The sequence below is a fragment of the Erpetoichthys calabaricus genome, chromosome 4, assembly GCF_900747795.2.
Source record: "Erpetoichthys calabaricus chromosome 4, fErpCal1.3, whole genome shotgun sequence".
Taxonomy (NCBI): Eukaryota; Metazoa; Chordata; class Cladistia; order Polypteriformes; family Polypteridae; genus Erpetoichthys; species Erpetoichthys calabaricus.
The window spans coordinates 168735516-168756362 of NC_041397.2; the positions used below are offsets into that span (position 1 = coordinate 168735516).

Consider the following 20847-nt stretch of genomic DNA (forward strand, 5'->3'; position numbering starts at 1 on the left):
GCCTCTTTGGATGGTTGAAAATATGTTGTCAAAATTATAGTTTAAGTTGTTTGCAAAATTTGTTCAATAAAGGTTCTATATTTTGACTGCAACTGTCATGCATGATTCCTACTCTTCATTAGTGCCAACCCCTTGTAAACTATCGCTTTATGGGGCCATGCAAACCTGTATTAATACTTGTGTGCACATTAAAATGTTTTTTGTATAATGTACAATTCTCATGACAGTGGATAGCCAGTCTACTGCAGTAATTGTAGTGGAAAATATGGTTAACATCTACTCATGCCTGGGAAAAAAAAATAGTTGAATACTGTGAAACCGGTATAATTTTGAAAAGTACCGTGATATAGAATTTTGGTCATACCACCTGCAACTAACTGTAACTGAATATTCCAAATCTTATGGTGGAGAATACTGAGATACTTGTTTTCAATATCAAAAAAAGAGAGTTGGATTGAGTCAAGGGTTTCTATTGTTAACCATAAAAGACTTAATATTTCTCTATTGAAATCAATAATCTAATACAGTGGGTTCACTGGAAATTCCCATCACCACTATTTGCCCACTAAATTAGCTAAATTCTAGAATTTCTCAAATAGGTGAATTTTCAAAAAATACTGTAATATAGAAATGAGATCAAAACCTTGTTACATTTTTCTATTTACTCTATATTTGATCTTTTTGACATTAGATACTGTAGAGTACAATGTGTGTGAGAATATTTTTTTCTTTAAGACTTAAACTCTTATACTTTAACAGGGTTGAATTTCACAAGACCATCTGGTATTTTTAAAGGAATGCAAGGATACGAATGCACTGAAGCAGACATGGAATTTGTTCACCAAATGAAGAATGAAAGTTCACTTAAGCAGTTAAAGGTGAGGAGAAACACATGAATACATATGAGGCCTCTTCCTCCTCAGCTATCATTTTTCATGGCTTGAAATTCATTTTTGAGACATGGGCCGAATCTCCCTTTAAAATTAACAGAAGGTGGGAGGGAATGAGAGTGCTTAAAAAAAAAACAAAAAAAAAAAAAAAAAAAAAAACAGTCTAAAAAGCACTTTGATATTTATATTCCAGACATTTTTAATGTAACTATTCTTTCTGATGTTTAAAGTACTGTAGTCTTACAGCATTTTGGGTAGATAGTTATCATCTAGTCTTTCATATACATTTTTACTTCTGCTGTTATATTTTTTTTTTTAATTTGCATGTATGAGAAATTATTTATCATATTTAGCCAAAGGACAAATATGCCAAGGAGAAATTGCATCAGTAAATTTATACAATAAAATTTCTAAATGTAATAAATGACAGTTTTTTCTGAATGAAAAATTAAGTATACTAGTGTTTTTTTTTTCCATCATAGAATAATTATTTTGTGTTTCCTTTCAGAGTATAATTTTCTGCAGCTTTAAGGTGTTTGATCATTCCTCATCAGTCTGTAATTATGAATGGTGTTAATTTAAGCAATTTCAGATACAGTATTTCATTAATACAGTGGATTCAGGCAGTGTTCAGACCCCTTCACTTTAGGCATATTTTGTGTTAAAGATTTAATTTAAATGGAGTAATTTGCCATTTTTGCCCATCAATCTACACTCAAAAACATATAATGACATAGTGAAATTTTGTTTTCTGAAAGTTTTACAGATATATTACAAATCAAACTGAAATCTTAAGTGTTGCAGAAAGTGAAGGGGTCTGAATACTTTCTGAATTCACTGTATATATTCTTAACTTAGGTGTAACAGTACTGGACACTGAGCAGTAAGGCCACTTTACAACACAATAAAAACACACTTGTTTTGTTACTCCTTTTGTGAAAGTGTTTATTTAATATTTGGACTTCAATCTTTATGTATTCTACAGTCCACATTGACATTGTCATTATTACTACAACACGTGAAAAAAATTCTGTGTTAGCTGTGTGTTCAACTTTTGTTGCCTGACATGTTATGTCATCCTACATTTACATAGATCATTTTAGATATGGAAGACATGAAACATATGTATTTTAAATAACCTATCATTTACCCATACAATTCCCAACACTAATTGCCAGATAAAAACATCAACACAGGCTTAGGTTGTGAGATATTTGCTGTGTGATGTCTTTGAGGTTGGACGAGTACAGGCTGTATGCTACTAACTGACACATTTGCAAAACAAAAGCTTATTGGCAGGCTCTTGGCACAGTGATAAGGAGCTGCAAGGAAAATTTAATGTGGTCTGGGACAACGAACAAATTCTCAGGCTTCAGGGAATCAAGTGTTAAGAATATAGATTACTGGTACTGTCAATTAAGTTAATCTTGTTTTTCTGAGCAAGATATAATTAAAATACAGTAATCCCTCCTCTATCGCGGGGGTTGCGTTCCAGAGCCACCCGCGAAATAAGAAAATCCGCGAAGTAGAAACCATATGTTTATATGGTTATTTTTATATTGTCATGCTTGGGTCACAGATTTGCGCAGAAACACAGGAGGTTGTAGAGAGACAGGAACGTTATTCAAACACTGCAAACAAACATTTGTCTCTTTTTCAAAAGTTTAAACTGTGCTCCATGACAAGACAGAGATGACAGTTCCGTCTCACAATTAAAAGAATGCAAACATATCTTCCTCTTCAAAGGAGTGCTTGTCAGGAGCAGTGACTGTCACATAGATAGAGAAAAGCAAACAGATCAATAGGGCTGTTTTTCTTTTAAGTATGTGAAGCACTGCGGCACAAAGCTGTTGAAGGCGGCAGCTCACACCCCCTCCGTCAGGAGCAGACAAAGTAAGCTGTTGAAGGCGGCAGCTCACACCCCCTCCGTCAGGAGCAGACAAAGTGAGACAAAGTTTGTTTTTCAATCAAAAATCAATACGTGCCCTTCGAGCTTTTAAGTATGCGAAGCTCCGTGCAGCATGTCGTTTCAGGAAGCAGCTGCACAAAAGATCACAACGTGAAGATAATCTTTCAGCATTTTTAGACGAGCGTCCGTATCGTCTAGGTGTGCAAACAGCCCCCCTGCTCAATCCCCCTACGTCAGGATCAGAGAAAGTCGGCGCAAAAGAAAGAGAAAAGTAAGCTGGGTAGCTTCTCAGCCATCTGCCAATAGCGTCCCTTGTATGAAATCAACTGGGCAAACCAACTGAGGAAGCATGTACCAGAAATTAAAAGACCCATTGTCCGCAGAAACCCGCGAAGCAGCGAAAAATCCGCGATATATATTTAAATATGCTTACATATAAAATCCGCGATGGAGTGAAGCCGCGAAAGGCGAAGCGCGATATAGCGAGGGATTACTGTATAGGCATCTATATTTACAAAGACAGTATGCTGATTTCCCAGCAACAAGCCAAAGATCACAAAAGAACTGAAAACCCTACTTAATATGAAGAGCCTTTGTGTCTAGAGAACTGATGAAGCAGCTCAGGGAGGTGAAAGTTGCTCTTACTTCATACATCATGAAGACCTTTGAGAAACTGATCCTAAAACAACTGGTACCCTTGGTTTCAGAACATCTGGATCCTCTGCAGTTTACCTATAAGACACATTTAGGTCTGGATGATGTTCTCATCTGCATGCTCCACAGAGCCTGCTCCCAAATGGATAAACTGGTAACACAGGATAAAGTTCTTTGACTTTTCCAGTGCATTTAGCACCATTCTGCCTCATCAACTTGGGGAGTTCAAGGCTTTGAATCTTGATGCACCCACATTCTCCAGGATCATAGAGAAATCATCAGGAAGCAGTTTGTGAGGCTGAAGTTTGTGTCAGAAATGGTGTTCAATACTAGAGCACCTTGGGGAACTCTCCTGTCTCCTTTCCTGTTTACTCTCTGCACAACAGACTTCCAAACAATACCAGAACAATACCAGAACTTGTCATCTACAGAAATTTTCAGAAGACTTGTCCATTATGAACTGCAGTAATAATTGAGATGAGTCAGAGTACAGGAAAGTTGTGGGGGACTTCTTTTGGTGCAGGGACAACAACTTGCAATTCAATATCAGCAAGACAGAAGAACTGGTGATGGACGTCCTACATGCCAAGAAGCCTGTGAGACCAGTCATCCTTCAGGAGAGGACATGGAAGTGGTGCAGAGCTACAAGTACCTGGGGGTTAACATAAACAACAGACTGGACTGGTCTGACAACACAGTGACAGATGTGGTCAACTCAGGTCTTTTGATGTGTGCAGGAAACTAATGGAAATGTTCTGCTAGTCCATAATAGCCCTTGTGGTGTTCTACACTACAGTCTCCTGTAGAAGCAACTTGAGCCTAAAAGAAGCACAATACCTGAACAAACTTATCAAGAAAGCCTGCTACTTCACAGTGTGAACCCTGGACACACTGAAAGCTGTTGTGTTTAAAAAAAAAAAAAAAATGGCAGAAGTGGATGCTATCATGAAAAATGCACACTCTTGGAGCACTTTTAGCCACATAATTATTCCACCATAGTGTGCTGAGAAGTACCCCTGGGAGTCTTTTTTTTTTTTTTTTGCCCGCTACTATGAAGTAATTCAATGCTTCCACCCGATGTACTTTATTACATTTTATTTTTATTTATTTATTGATTGACCGATTGATTGGATGTATTATCTGTCCTGAGAGTCTATGTCTTTGTTTTTCATATTTATACTGCTGTATGCTTTTGAATGTCCCCTTGGAATTAATAAGGTTTGTCTACTCTAATTATTGTACACAGGAGCGACAGACTGAAGCATCTCTGAATTAGTTTTTCCTACATTATTTTCATATCTTAAGAAACTAATGCTCAGCTGTATTGCTAGTAAATTGCTGTTAGTTATTGATGACTGGAGTTCAAAGCATACAGAGAGGGGAACAGGAGTCTGATTTTTCTTTCCAGGGCTAACCATGCTGGAATGGACTGCTTCATTAACTTATGGATTCTTCCATAGTCTCAAAGTTTTAATATTCAAAACGCATTAGTAACAATGGAAGTTGTCATGCCATACCATAATACCCTTCCCTTTAGATCTTTTCCGTGTCATTTTTTTATGTGTGGCCCTTTTGCCTTCAAGAATGAGTTAATACAGTAATTATAGTTTAAAAATGAGATTTAAAAATTGTTTGCTGCTGTTTTTTCTTTTTGTCTAAATATTAACTTTTGTTTATAATGACAGCCTTTATGTTAAGTGTTTCATCAGATGAGTGTGCATATTCTTGGTCAATCTTATCATTTTAGTAATTAGTTTAGACATTTTTCTATTTTGCAATTTATTTTTATGTCAGGCATACAAATTGATTTGTCCCTTTAAATATTTTAGTGTTTTGTCCCAATAGCATTCCTGCAAATATCTCTGAGGTTGTTTTGGGCTTTATGAAAATATTTCTTTGTGTGCAAATTAATTTTATGAAGTCTTTCTCAGATAGTATGTATAATTGCCAGCAGTGAGCAGTACTGATAATACTTGAGGACCTGAGTCCTACAATAGATGGAGTTTGGTCTGATATAATCCTGCCATTGTTTTATTAGATTTAAGGAAAAGACAAGTTATCAGTAAAACCGTGTTATCTGTATCAGTAGAGAACTCCTAATCTTTTGAATCCATCATTAATATGTCATATCTCTGCATTAGTTTTAGGTATTGCAGTGCAGAGGTGTCACTAACAAAGCCTTGCTTAGATTCAATACTTAAATTTTGCTTATGTTTGAAAGGCAAAATCAGTGTAGACACAAAAAATCTAATTTATAAGCCTATATGTCTGTCAGGTCCCATGCCAAGTTCCTTTATAAGTCTCAAATCAACTTAAAGGTATGCACTTCCAGGTGGCCCCTGTCACCTTCAGCAAGTAACCATGTACAGCTTAAAAAAAATTGCCTTTTGAATGTTCATGACTTTATCGCCATACAAGTTTGGCTGTATTCCTAAGTGACCATGCCATGAAGTAACTTGGAAAACAAAACTTCAGTGAATGTTAGCTTGGGGTATTAGTGACATTTGTTGGGAGTTTAAGGAGTTCCCTGGATCTGCATTATCCAGTCCCCCCTCTGCCCACAAATTCACCAACAAATGCAGAAAGTTTTTTTTTTTTTATATATAAATACTCATAGTATACTCATTCAAAGTAGAATCAAAATATTTGCAGATGATTGGGGCATCAGAATTTTAAAAAACTCCCCCCCTCATACCCCCAGTACATATGATGATTACTTTAGTGGATAGTAGTTCCTGCCCCTTATTTATTTATGTATGGTATTTATTTGTTACTGGATATGTGCTTTTTATATTTGTTTGTCGTTTTTATACTTGCACTGTTTACAGGGAAGCTTTTAAAATTTCATTGTACTGGTACAATGACAATAAAGACTTTGTGTTCTATTAAGTCCTCAGTTAATGTAATTATGTTAATAATTTAGGCTCACAGTGACACAGCAGCAGTGTACCTGTCGTGTAGAAAGAAATTTGAGGGTCACGTCTCAGGTGATCCATGCTTGGAGTTTGCATGTGGGTACCTGTGGGTTTGCTTCAGTTTCTCATCCCCAGTCCTAAAACATACAGGTATATATAAACATACAGGTATATACAGATAAATGTGTACATGTCTGTGTGTTCTCTCTGGGATGTGCTGGTGCCCTGTCCTGGGCTGTTTATCTGTATACCCGTTGCTTGGTAAGATAATATCCAGCTGGCTCCTGCCCTGGATAAGCGAATTTATAGTATGATGGATGGATGGATCAATGAACATTAGAATGTTCTGCCAATACAATTCTCACTTGCACATCACACATCCTTTAAGCAGATGTACTCTCTACAAAATTTAAATTATAGGTTAGTTCATTGTTTCAGATTTATCTTAAAGGTTATTTCAACTTGAATAGATTTTATACAGTATGTACCTCTCTTACTTGTCTGAAAGATGCTATTATATCAGCAAACAGATCCTCTGTAGTCTGAGCAATTAAACATTAGTGTGCATGGCCTCATCTTTTGGCTGTCTGAGCAAATCTAAATTGCATGTCACACTGTCACAAAATATTAATATTAAAAAAAAGTTTTATTAAGCAAATAAATATCAAAGTGCTCCAACTTTTAAATGGGTTAACGAAGTTACACCCAAAATGTTATGCTATGCGTAAGTTTTCTAAAATCTTAAAGTGCTTAATTTTCCATAATTGCATTTTTAACTTAATGTATTGTTTTCTGTCTTTTAAATGTTGTTAATGGCATTTGTGTCCTTTTTTGTGTTGATGACTGGCTTATAAGCTAAATTAGAAGTTCTAGAGCCAGTCCTCTTAGAGTTGTATGCTGAATTGATGCCTACATAGACTGTCATACAGAAATCATGTGATCCCTATTCTGTTACAGGTTTAGAACAACCAGGTTAAGAAAATGGATGGATGGACTGATGCATCATAGAAATGCATAATGAAATGATAGAAATCATTAAAATGCCATATTGCGGCCTTATTTTTAGGTATTACATTACAGGGACCTCCTGTATAAAATCTAGCTTAGGTTCCATACCACAATTTTGCGTAAGAAATGGTTTGCACATGTTTCCAAGCATAAGCAAGTTTAATAAATGATGCCCCAACTATTGATAACCTTTCTAAATCTAGGTTTTGTAAACAATTTAAATTGTTTGACATTATTAGCATTTGGAGGTTTAATTGGGAAAATTTATCTATGAATTTTTTACCACCCAATTTTAGTGTATATATGATTTAACCAGAATTATTATAGTTTCAACACAACCACCAAAATATAGCGCTCTTTAGGAGCTGATGTTACTCTTCTTCTCATTCTTATTCAGATATAAGGTGATGTTTGTTTGTTAATTAATATTCATATATTGGTTAATAGATTAATTGCCTGTTTTTTTTCATTGTTGTTATGCATTTCTATTTATGTAGCTAAGTCATTTCTAAATTTTATACTTCCAGAAATAAAGTATGAACGATTTCTCTTAAAGAACCAGTGTTTAGACCTCTCTAAAACAAAGGGTATAGCATAGTATTGTGCAAACAACGTTTTTAGTTTTTAATTGTGATTTCTTTTGGACAGCATTATAACATAAATATGTATTATTGGTAGGGATGATCTGATCGGGTTTATTAAGACAGATACCGATCACTGATTTCGTGTTACTGAATCAGATGATTCAGATTCCTTCCTCACCCCCCTTTATCTCTTTAAAAATCTTTTTGTAGTACGCTCCTGCATAACTAGATGCACAGGAGCCTTATGTCCTATATTGAAGTGCATTTTTATAATTAAACTATAGACCACAGGGGTTAAATTAACTGTTCATCTTTATTAACAAAATGAAATTCTGTAAGCTTACTACTCGGTGACCATAAAATACTAACATAAATAAAATTTATAATACATACTAACATGCTCCAAATATTGATTGATAATACATATGGCATAACAGAAAATAAAATCCTTCTCATAATTACAAGCTGTCCTACTGTTTTTTTTCTGTAATGTAACTATCTTAAATGAGGCTTATTAAAAAAAAAAAAGAGTAATTTTTATCATTTCTCTAACAAAAAAACACACACAATCAATTGGTATTTGCAATTAAACACTGCTTAAATGTAAATATACCTGCACTTATAGGTTTTAATCCTTTTTAATAATTACACTACACTACACTTCGGCTAGACATTCATAATTATTGAAGTGTAATTATAAATATGGATTACCATTTTAATAATGCAGTACTTGTTTCATACCAAAACTTGTGCTGTATGACACACAACAGTAAAATAAACACATTAGAAAATCTTTAAAATAGCTGCAAATATATCATGTTCATAAGCTGTTTATCAAGAATACACAAGACAAATATTTGTAACAGTTTTATAAGTATAAGACATTTTCTATTAAACTAACAAGACTATTATTAACCAAGCAGAAATTTCACATTTGACTTTATCTTTTTCCAAATGAAAAACTTATGCACTTAAAATAAGCTCACAGTCCAAGCTCAGACAGTATCCTTTTTGATTAACCCCTTAACCGCCCTCTGCCGGATATATCCGGCACCGTTGTTTTATTGCTACCGCCATACTGCCGGAATTATCCAGCACATTTGCCTGTGGTTATATGAATGCCTGGCAAGTAGTATAACTGACGGTTTGGCGTGGGTATTATTACTACGTTGTATTTCGACAAGTCTGTGGTTGTTTTGGCTGGTCATGTGACGTGATTCGCATGTAACAGCTGTGAATATGGTGAAACGTAAACTGACTTCAAGTGAGGCTTTGCAGGCGATTTTGGACAGTTCTGATCATGATTGTAGCAGTTCTGAAGAAGATTTTAGCGACAATGATGAGCAGCAACGTGCGCTGCATGATACTGTGAATGAAGACGCATCAGATGATGGCAATGAGTGGGTGTATCCCCAGCATCTCAACTGGACTGCTGCCCGAGGTGAACTACCTTTTCTGCATCCGTTTGAGGCAACGTGTGGCTTTATTGTTGATGTAAACAATTACACTGCTGAGCAGTTTTATGAGCTGTTTGTGTCACCTGATTTGATCAGACATTTTGTTCATCAGACAAATCTGTATGCAGCACAGTTTATTGAGAAAAATCCCAATTTACCTCCACATTCCCGTGTTCGTGTTTGGTTTGACACTGATGAAAACGAAATGAAAAAATTCATTGGGATTTTGATGTTGATGGGAATAATCAGAAAACCCAGATATTGAGATGTACTGGTCTACAGATCCTATGTATGCAACACCTATTTTTGCAGCTGTCATGACACGTAACCGATTCTCTTTGCTGCTGAAATTCTTTCATTTGAATGACAACAGAAATGAGCCAGATAAGAAAGATCCAAACCGCGACTGCTTGTTCAAGCTACGTCCTTTGATTGATCATTTATTTGAAGCATATCAGTTGCCGTGGGCGGCACGGTGGCGCAGTGGGTAGCGCTGCTGCCTTGCAGTCGGGAGATCTGGGGACCCGGGTTCACTTCCCGGGTCCTCCCTGTGTGGAGTTTGCATGTTCTCCCCGTGTCTGCGTGGGTTTCCTCCGGGCGCTCCGGTTTCCTCCCACAGTCCAAAGACATGCAGGTTAGGTGGATTGGCGATTCTAAATTGGCCCTGGTGTGTGCTTGGTGTGTGGGTGTGTTTGTGTGTGTCCTGCGGTGGGTTGGCACCCTGCCCGGGATTGGTTCCCTGCCTTGTGCCCTGTGTTGGCTGGGATTGGCTCCAGCAGACCCCCGTGACCCTGTGTTCGGATTCAGCGGGTTGGAAAATGGATGGATGGATATCAGTTGCCCTACATGCCAGGACCGTCGGTTGCAGTTGATGAAAGTTTATTGTTGTGGAAGGGCCGCTTACAGTTTCGACAGTATCTACCATTGAAAAGGGCACGGTTTGGTATCAAGATGTTTTGCTTAGCTGAGAATTCAGGTTACATTTATAGATTTTGTGTATACACTGGCAAAGAGGATCCTATGAGTAGTATTTCAGCAGTGTTGCCAGATGAATGTAAGGACTTTGGACTTTCAGAAAAACGCTGTCGTGTCTGTTCAAAGAAGGGTCAGCGTAGAGACGTCAAGACCTTCTGCTCAAAGTGTCCCAGCAATCCAGGACTTTGTGCAGTTCCCTGCTTTGGCCTGTGGCACAGCAAACTCAAATACTGGGAATGAAACTATGATTGACTGAACTACTTTTGACTTTTGAATTACTTTTGACTGTTCCGTTTTGTAGTAGACAATAAATCCAGAAGCCTGAGAAAAGGTACATTTTGTGTTTTATTATGTGTTTGCCCATTTCTAGAACTTGCACAACATTTAGTGGTCAATACTGCTTGAATAAATGTAAAAAATGTAAAAAAAAATGTAAAAAAGTAAAAAAACGAAAATTGTTCAGATTTCGCCTGGCGTGGGGAATATTTAGGGAGGTGGCGGTTAAAGGGTTAAAGAACATATTCATTATAGTAGCTTTTCTTGCTGTTAGTTTAACTGCATAGGACAACATTCTTTAACATAGAGGCTAATATTCCAATTGTCACTTACTCTTGTGTAAAACACACCAAGTAATTTACATAATGTCTAGAAAGGCAGGGGCTGAAAAGACTGGTAAATTGGCCGGTTACTAAAAACAATCACTTTTTAACAAAAAAAAAAAATCTGCCAATTTCGATCAGTGGCCGATCGATCGAAGTGTTTCTAATTATTGGATAAAGTATCTGTAATGCTTTAGGAAGCCTTTGTCATTGAATGTGTACAATTACATTTTTTTATATATAATTTTATTGATTTTATTGAAATCACACAACATTCCATACAAATAGATCAATTTTACAAAAATAGTATTGAAAACCAATCAACCCCCACACCTGAGAAAGACAGCATGGGCAGCAGATAAAACTTAAAGCTAGTAAAAATAAGTAAATAGATGAATTAATAAGTGAATAAAGATAAATGGAGAAGAAAAAGAAATGGGAAAATTATCTGTAATGCTTTAGGAAGCCTTTGTCATTGTACGTGTACAATTAAATTGTATCTGTCTTTTTTTAGGAAAAATATAAATCTCTTCAAAAGAGACTAAAGGATGAGCATCAGAATGGTGAGCTGTTAATGGCAAAAAATGAGAAGGTTCAGAATGACATCTATAAACTGGTAAACTTGTATTTGCTTTTTGTATTTTTCCTTTAATTTCCCCTTATTCTATAGAAAGTGTTTATTTAACTTATGCCAAGAACCCTTGAACTCTTACTTGATCCAGCCAAATTGCCTTGCATCCAACTTCACTACAAGCTAAAATTAATAAAGCAAAACCACAGCAGCATATTTAGTTTGCATGAGAAATAAAGCTTCTCACAAAATCATGTTGGCTATAATCAAAATTGCAGCATGAGTGAAAAAGTAATAGAATTTTGATGAGTAATAGGATTAATCCTACTTGTACTGAAGATTATATGCAATGACCTTTGTTGGAATCATAAAATTCTGGCTTACTGAAAAGAAGAAACAATACATAATATCCGCTCTTCTACATCTTTCCTGAAAAAGTGGAAGGTGAAGGTTAAAGGAGTATGATACTGTATACGAAAAATACAAAATTCAGTTTTATTTTATACAGTAAATTTTAAGTTGCTTAAAAAACTTTACAAATAAACCAGAGTAACCTGTAACAAAAACACTGAAAATATGCATATTGCAGTTTGAGTTTATTAAAAAAAGTCTACAGGTAAGTATATATTATTTTTTTAACTAGGTTACTATAGCTCCTAATTATGAGCTTTCAGAAGGTTTTAAGCCTGCACCTAAAAATGGTATTAAATTTAAAACATATGTGGTTTGTAGTGTATTTTTTTTTTTTTCAGTAATGTTCAGTCAGTGAACTTCTAAAGCTAAAGATTTTCTTATTCAACATTTAGCAGAACCAGTTTCTTTCACATGCCGCAGTGAAGAACATTTCACTATGAGTAGAATTGTAATAGTAGAGAGTCAGAGTGGTGGTGTATGAAATACAGTGATCCCTCGCTATATCGCGCTTCGCCTTTCGCGGCTTCACTCCATCGCGGATTTTATATGTAAGCATATTTAAATATATATCGCGGATTTTTTTTGCTGGTTCGCGGATTTCTGAGGACAATGGGTCTTTTAATTTCTGGTACATGCTTCCTCAGTTGGTTTGCCCAGTTGATTTCATACAAGGGACGCTATTGGCAGATGGCTGAGAAGCTACCCAACTTACTTTCTCTCTCTCTCTCTTGCACTGACGTAGGGGGGTGTGAGCAGGGGGGGCTGTTCGCACACCTAGACGATAGGGACGTTGCTACCTTCTGTGTGCAGCTGCTTCCTGAAGGACATGCTGCACGGTGCTTCGCATACTTAAAAGCTCAAAGGGCACGTATTGATTTTTGACTTTGTTTCTCTCTCTCTCTCTCTGCTCCTGACGGAGGGGGTGTGAGCTGCCACCTTCAACAGCTTTGTGCCGCGGTGCTTCGCATACTTAAAAGCAAACAGCCCTATTGATTTGTTTGCTTTCCTCTGTCTTTCTGACAGACTCTGCTCCTGACGGGCACTCCTTTGAAGAGGAAAATATGTTTGCATTCTTTTAATTGTGAGACGGAACTGTCATCTGTGTCTTGTCATGGAGCATAGTTTAAACTTTTGAAAAAGAGACAAATGTTTGTTTGCAGTGTTTGAATAACGTTCCTGTCTCTCTACAACCTCCTGTGTTTCTGCGCAAATCTGTGACCCAAGCATGACAATATAAAAATAATCATATAAACATATGGTTTCTACTTCGCGGATTTTCTTATTTCGCGGGTGGCTCTGGAACGCAACCCCCGCGATAGAGGAGGGATTACTGTATAGTACACTATTGTGATTAGGTATAGGTTCAGCTGGAGCAAGGTCTATGCACATTGACTACCAAAAGCTTGGGCTTCTGAAACAAAGAATCTCTATATCTGGTATTACAAGAAGACTGTTCTGCTAATAAATTTGGATTAAGAGAAATGTAAGAAGCTGTAATTATACTTGGATGCATTACTATACTAACCCAGAGTCCAATACCAAATAAAGTCCAAGTCAATATTGCACCAATTTGATAAGTGATAGCCAATCATGGACAAGTGACAAGGACAACTCTCAGTGTTGCCTGTTCTATTTTTTAACAATGCATGAAACTTGAGATTCAAAGAGATACTACAATGTTGCTATTCACCAGACTTAACCTGGTGTGATCTGTCTTCAGTCTGAAGGGCTACTTCAGTGGGAAATGCTCTACTAGTGATAAAAACACCAAGGCAGCTACAGAAGAGTTGGTGCATAAGCAAAATAAAATCATTTACAGCTTACAGAGAAGTTGATTACCTGCTGACTAAGTCGTGCCAGGACAATAATCCTACCCTCAAGGTTAGCCAAACCAAGGAACTCATCATAGACTTATGGAAGTAGACCACATTCCCATCTACTGTATTTTGGTGAGGATGTTGTCAAGGGGCTGAATTTACAGATGCCTGACATGAAAGATTCTACATTATTACAACAGCTAAAAAATGTTTTACAGTAGGATGACTTGGACATAGATAATGGCACAAGTGAGAGAGCTCATTTTTTACAGGTATTGAAAGACACATTAAAAAAATAAATAAATAAATAAAACTATCCTGGGATGTGGGGAAGCATGTACTTTTCTCCCTCTTTCTAAAACTCAGATGGAAGCTTACCTGGAAAAATAGGTATAACAATATAACTGCAGAAATTGCTCTGCAGCAGCTCTGGTCTCATGGTCTGAGCTGCTCAGGTTAAAACCTACCCTGAATGGAGTCTAACAACTCTCTGCTAAGTGATTTGCCCATCCTGGAACTTATCTGTTCATGTTGTGCACACATGCAGCAGACTCCCTGCAGCACCTATCATCTGCCATTCACCTATTGCAGGTGCCCTTAAAAGGCTAGTCACCTTTTTTCTGCACTGCAACTCAAAAATTGTAGTGGAAGAACACCAGAATGTACCCAGTACGCAACAGGCACATGTTTCCACTCACGTACCCAATGAATGGAAGCCCACTAGGCTTTTCACTCCAAATATGACAACACGCGACAGATCCGTGTTTGCACCCAAAGAATAAGCCAGTAAGTACAACAGCATATTTTTCTTTGTATTAGGGCTGATTTACACTTCAGCACTGTAAATTTCGAGCATTTGTTGGGTGTTTTTCAAGCATTTTTATGCCGTTTTGCAAGCAAACATCATTCTGGTGTTTTTTCTGGCATTTCTAGATGGATTTCTGGTGTGTTTCAAGCATTTTTCTAATGTTTTGCAGAGAAAATATGATTAACATCATTTCTATTTTGTAAATTGTGAAGTGTTGTCATGTGGTAAGGATGATTGTTTTGTTTCCAGAATGTCTTCTATGACTTTGTTTTAATCTTGGCGGTTACTGTGCTTAAGAGCAGGTGTTATCAGCGTCATGATAACACATATTAGATGCACCCTTCTCTGCAGCGAAGGGAGGACAATTCTGGGTTCTCTGTGAAGCGAGCAGCATCCTGAAAAATTTCATGATTGCATGTGGGTGTCAAAAACCATATAAGTAGTGATATGTTTTTGGGGGAGAATCGTTGCATTATTTAAAGAAGGGATTAATACTGTATGCACAGCGTTAATCAACTAAAAAGAACTGAACATGCATTGTATTCATATAGAGGGTGTCCCAAAATTCACGCAAGAAGTAATTTTGATAGGGAACACAGGTTTTTGATTAAAAATTGTAAATTTTTAATTGATTCAGGGTTATGTATGGAATAGCATATCGGGTAAATAGCCTTCACGGCTTTGCTGGCACATACGCACTCTTTTGTCGAAATTTTCCATGACCATTTTGCATAAATGTGGCTGAATTTCATTGATACAGCACTCCATTTCCTCCTTCAAGGCATGGGTGATCATGGGCTTGATGGCATAAACCTTAGACTTCAAAAAACCCCAAAGAAAAAAGTCTCAACAATCACTCGTGGATTTTCTGAACCCCAAATGCAACAATTTTTACGATTAACGAAGCCATCAAGATGAAAATGAGCCTCATCGCTGAAGATGATTTTGTTCAAAAAATCGGCATTCACTTGTTGTTGTTCCAAAATCCATTCAACGAACTCTCTTCGCTGTGCGTGGTCAGTAGGCTTCAGTTCTTGACTCAATTGAACTTTGTAAGCATGAAGATGCAAATCTTTCGTGAGAATACGCTGTAGAGAGCTTCTGGAAATGTTCAGTTCTTGACCACGGTGCTGAATTGATGCTCCTGGACTCTCAGCAACACTCTCATGAACTGCTTCGATGTTTTGTGTTGAACGACTTGTTGAAGGACGGCCAGTGTCTAAGATCACTAATTGATCCAGTCTCCCTGAATTTTTTAATTAATCTCTTCACAGTTGATGAAGTTAAATCACTATTCTGACCATATTTTGTACAAAAACCTTTTCAGGTGAGGGGACGCTGGCGCACGAATGTTGTTGCCGCTCCTCCCTGTAAACAACACTTTTCGCAAAATTTGCCTAATTCTACACTCTTACGTTTGTTTTATTTCTTTTATTGTACGTATAGTTCGTGGATACAGCTGACTCGAATTGTATGGATTTGGCTTATATTTATAGATTTTATGGACTTAAGTGCCTTGAGCATGGGAAAGGCGCTATATAAATAAAATGTTTTATTATTATTATTAAAAATTGCGAACTGTAGCTGCCAAACCTTCATTATTTTTAAAATATTGCTCAACAATGAAAACACGTTCTTTCGTATAGCACTCCATTTTTAATAATCCTGAACTGTGAGCTGTCACGCTGTCTTTTTTTTTTTTTTTTTTTTTTTTTTTTTGTTGGCAACACTTTACCACACAAATGACACCAAATTCAAATCTTGCGTAAATTTTGGGACACCCTTTACATTTAGTCCTGTATGGTCTAATGGTAAATTTTAATCTGCCCAGCAACAGCAATGCGTGTAAGGCAAAAAGCACTCCTGATGCACTGTGTACCAATTGCTTCTAGAGCTCAATTACACACACAGCCAAGCAGAAAGGAGTGTGCTGTGTAAAATCTGGTAACAAACACATTATTAAAGTATGTTTAGTTTTAACCCAGTTATTTGCCAAAGTTGTTTCGAAATTTTCGTGATCTGGTGGTGCAGGGCTAGTGTTCACCTGGGGTTCAGATTGGGAGTAGATGTTCCTTACTTCACAAAAGACTAAACATATTTTCTTAATTGATAAGTATCACACACATTTTAAGAATTCAGTGTTAAAGCAAATAATAATAGCTATCAATCCAGAAATGCATGGGCATATGCAAATCTCCTATGGGGCTGAGAGGAGGAGCTCTACGCTACCACTCTTGCCTATATGTTATAACATCTGTACGAAACGTTGACCTGAATAAAACTAAATGCATACCTAGAACTTTTTTAAAATTCTGATCAATTGATTGCACATGCATTCATGATGACACCATCTAGTTTCAGTGAGCTGCATCATCCAGAGAAAGGCATTGACTTTGTGTAAAAGTTCTTCCAAAACATTTTTTTTTTTTTACTAGCAATTTATGAGTGTTACCATTCATTCAAGAGTATTTGGCTGAAACATTCAAGCTGCTGCATACAGATGTTTTTCTAAAACTACTTGCTGCTAAAATGCTTAGGTGTGAATAGTATCACTGAAAATAATTGCAAATAACATTTCAAAAGGTGGAGTGTTCTAGTCCAGCAGTAAAATGCTAGAAAAAACGCTTAGGTGTAAATTGGCCCTTAAAGTGACCAATATCCAGATAGCTTAATGAAAATGGGGTAAATTTCCTTTAAAGCATTATCTTGTGAGGCATTTCCTCACGCCATCTTAGAGGGAACATTGCTTAGAATGACTTTGAAGATGGTAAGGGTTTGGCTCTAGAGGAAAATGTTTGAAACTTATTTTAGACTTGGCCTTTGTTATAGCAAAAGTTTAGCTTATTTATGGTTCATGAGATGAAAAAAGGTGTTTTGAAATTATTTGTGTATGCCAATTTTCATAAAGTTGTTGTTTGCAATTGGATAAAAGAAGCAATTTGTTTATATTATTGTTGCTCATTTATGAGGAGCTATACAAGAAAGAATTCCATTCTACTGTGTACACTTAGCAATAAACTTCACATGCTTGACATACAGAATTAAAAATATTAGATCCTCTTTCAAAAACCCAGTGTGGGATAATACCACATAGAACATCATACCTTAAGAATCACGAATTTGTCGTAATATTTGCTACACAATTCTCTTATCTTCTGCTAAGATGGAAGAGTCCAAACCAGAGTACTGAATGATGTTCTGTACCTTGTGTTTCTCTTGAAACGCTAACCAGCAATTTAATGGAACACAATAAACTTGTAAAATAGCCATTACAGCTAGTAACCCTGAAAGTTATTTTAGTGTAGTATGTGAATGATTCTTCTGTACAGCCAAGCAATGTTTTCATATGGTCAGATTTAATTATTTAGAACAAATCAGTGTTTATTTATAGTTCAGTCAGAGGACAATGTATTTCAGATAATGTGCAACAATCAAGCAATTAGTTTTCTCAGTGTTGATGTGGGTCATTTTTTAGTATAATTTTTTTGATTGGTTAGCATTTTTTTCTCCCCCCAAAAATACCATTAGCATGCCTTGTAATATAGTGATCCCTCACTATATCGTGCTTCGACTTTCACGGCTTCACTCCATCGCGGATTTTAATTGTAAGCATATCTAAATATATATCTCAGATTTTTTCGTGGTTCGCGGATTTCTGCGGACAATGGGTCTTTATTTAATTTATGGTACATGCTTCCTCGGTTGGTTTGCCCAGTTGATTTTATACAAGGGACACTATTGGCAGATGGCTGAGAAGCTACCCAACCAGAGCATGTATTACGTATTAAATAAAACTCCTCAATGATATAAGATATGCTTCCCACGCGGTGCTTCCGCATACTTGAAAGACCGAACAGCACGCATTGATATATGGACGCTCCTCTAAAAAATGCTGAAAGACTACCTTCAGATAGTACCTTTTTTCTCTCTCTCTGACAGTCTCTGCTCCTGACGCGCACTCCTTTGAAGAGAAAGATATGTTTGCATTCTTTTAATTGTGAGACGGAACTGTCATTTCTGTCTTGTCATGGAGCACAGTTTAAACTTTTGACTAAAGGGTGTTATTTCATGTCTAGAGGGCGCTAATAATGTTAAAAAACGTATTTAGAAGGCAGTAAACAGGATTTCAATGCTTGAACTGCGAAAATATTCGATTTATAAATAAAGAATCCTACTTCGCGGAAATTCATTTATCGCGGTAGAGTCTGGAACGGATTAACCGTGATAAACGAGGGTTTACTGTAGCTATTTATGTAGAGGGCTTGAACCATAATTTGGCCAGATCCAGGAAAAAATGGGCATTTGACACTAATTTTAAGATTTAGCTGCTGCATTTCCACATTATCTAAAACCTGCTTTGCCTTTATTTGAAACCTTACAATGTTAAGGAGGTTTCTTATTATGTTATTAAAGTAAGGAAGAATTTACCATTGTATGCTGATTAAATTGTAGTATTTTGAATGAAGTGTTAAGTAACAGTCTAACTATATCTAACAAGTGTGTATATACAGGGTTCCCAGTCTCCTGATTTATCTTCCTCTCACTATTAGTGATACCTCCTCAGCGTGTAAATCAATGATGAAGCTTTATTATTTTAGTTTAAAGCACTCATGTTAGAGATATTGCTGATGCTGTTCATAATCAGTTTTTAATAATTCTGACATTCGTTGTGATTGTTTAGGTTCTCTTCATATTTCCGTTTTTCTTTAACATTTTCCATCTTCATTCATTTACTGCTTCTGACCCTGATGCGGAGCATATAGTTATTATTACTGAAAAAAAAATACAGCCTAATAACTGTTCACCATATTCCACAAGACCTTTCATTAGTTTGCACTTCAGTGCTTAGTAGTCTGCTCAGCGAAGAACAACCAGAAGGCTAAGGGGAGAAGGGACTGGAAATTTGATTTATCAGTGAACAGTGGCTTAATATGTTAATAAATTCTATTTGTTAAAAAAAAAAAAAGCACAATGTGTTTTTTATTGATATATTTAATCTTTTACTAAATGTATGTATTTCAGTCTGCAGTGTTTTGTATTTGCATGTTTAATTTTTTTTAATATGCCCGGTTTGTAAATGTACTAATAATAGCATTGCCGTATGTCCAGAGTAAAATAAAATGCTTAGTTGCTTATCTGACCAACATGCAACATGTTGTCTACACTAGTCTGAGAATATAAATGGAAGTTCACTATCTATATATGATTGTTTTTATTTATCTAAAGTAAATACACATTTTTAAACACTGTAATGTAGTGGTTGGTGCAGGATTTGAGGGCAATCCACGCAGTATTACAGTGCACAGTGGTGTTGATACATTGGATGAAATGATATGAGAACATCAGAACTTTAGCTAATTAGGTAAGTCGAGAGATGTTGCTGTTGGTCATCATATTCACTTTATTGAATCTGCATAGTGAATTTATAATTCAGTGTTGTCCTTAAGTCTGACAAAATTAGGTCTGTAGGAAGATATGTATAAATAAAGACAATATCTGAATTTTTTCTATTTGGAAAATATTTCTGAATCATGAAAAAAATAATTTTTTCTCCCAATTAATTTTGTTCTGCTTTTTTTCTTTTCCAAGAAAGAGGATATGAGCAAAATTGTTCAACTAAGCAGAGCCTTTGCAGTTAATTATTTCCATAATCAAAGTGAAGCATCATTGACTCCAGGAGATGAAGCTCTGGAGGTTTGTGTTGATCATGTGATAAAAGTTTGTAAACAAGAAGAATTAGAGCTTGAAATTCTTGAAAAACAGCTAAGACATAAAGAGGATCAACTTCGCTTAAAGGAATTCCAGCAAAAAGATCACAGGTATTGCAAAATTTAGAATGCTTTATTTATTTGTTATTTTTTCTCAATGTTTATTAGGTAGGGTTTACCAAAAGGAAATTCAGAAGTTTCAGCTAACCATATATTTTCAGATTAAAATAATGAGTCTACAGTCAATTGAAACAATCTCATCAGTCTGAGCTTTAGTAGGAATTGTTAAATCTGCTATAAACCGAGACCAGACTGATGGTATACTAGAATCAATTATGTAATTTATCTCCCATATTTATTAAACATATTTTACCGTCTAATGGATTATTTATATTAATGCTTTTTTCTTTAAAATTATTTTTCAGAAGCAAAAGAAGGCTTTTTTACAAAATGAAGACATCATTACAGCAAACTATTCTCAGTGAGAAGGTAACTGTTCTGTGTGACAATGCGGGTTCTTTAAAAATCTAGCTCCCAT

The 20847-nt window shown here is 36.1% G+C and overlaps 1 protein-coding gene across 1 annotated transcript in view; it reads left to right on the plus strand.

Annotated features, from left to right (window-relative positions):
• The window catches only part of LOC114650350 (uncharacterized), a 57433-nt gene that overhangs the window by 24784 nt on the left and 11802 nt on the right, over positions 1-20847 (plus strand). The window contains exons 4-7 of the mRNA XM_028799914.2: positions 760-878; positions 11506-11607; positions 20191-20420; positions 20735-20798. Of these exons, the coding sequence (XP_028655747.1) occupies positions 760-878; positions 11506-11607; positions 20191-20420; positions 20735-20798 (515 nt within the window). The remainder of the gene's footprint in view (positions 1-759; positions 879-11505; positions 11608-20190; positions 20421-20734; positions 20799-20847) is intronic.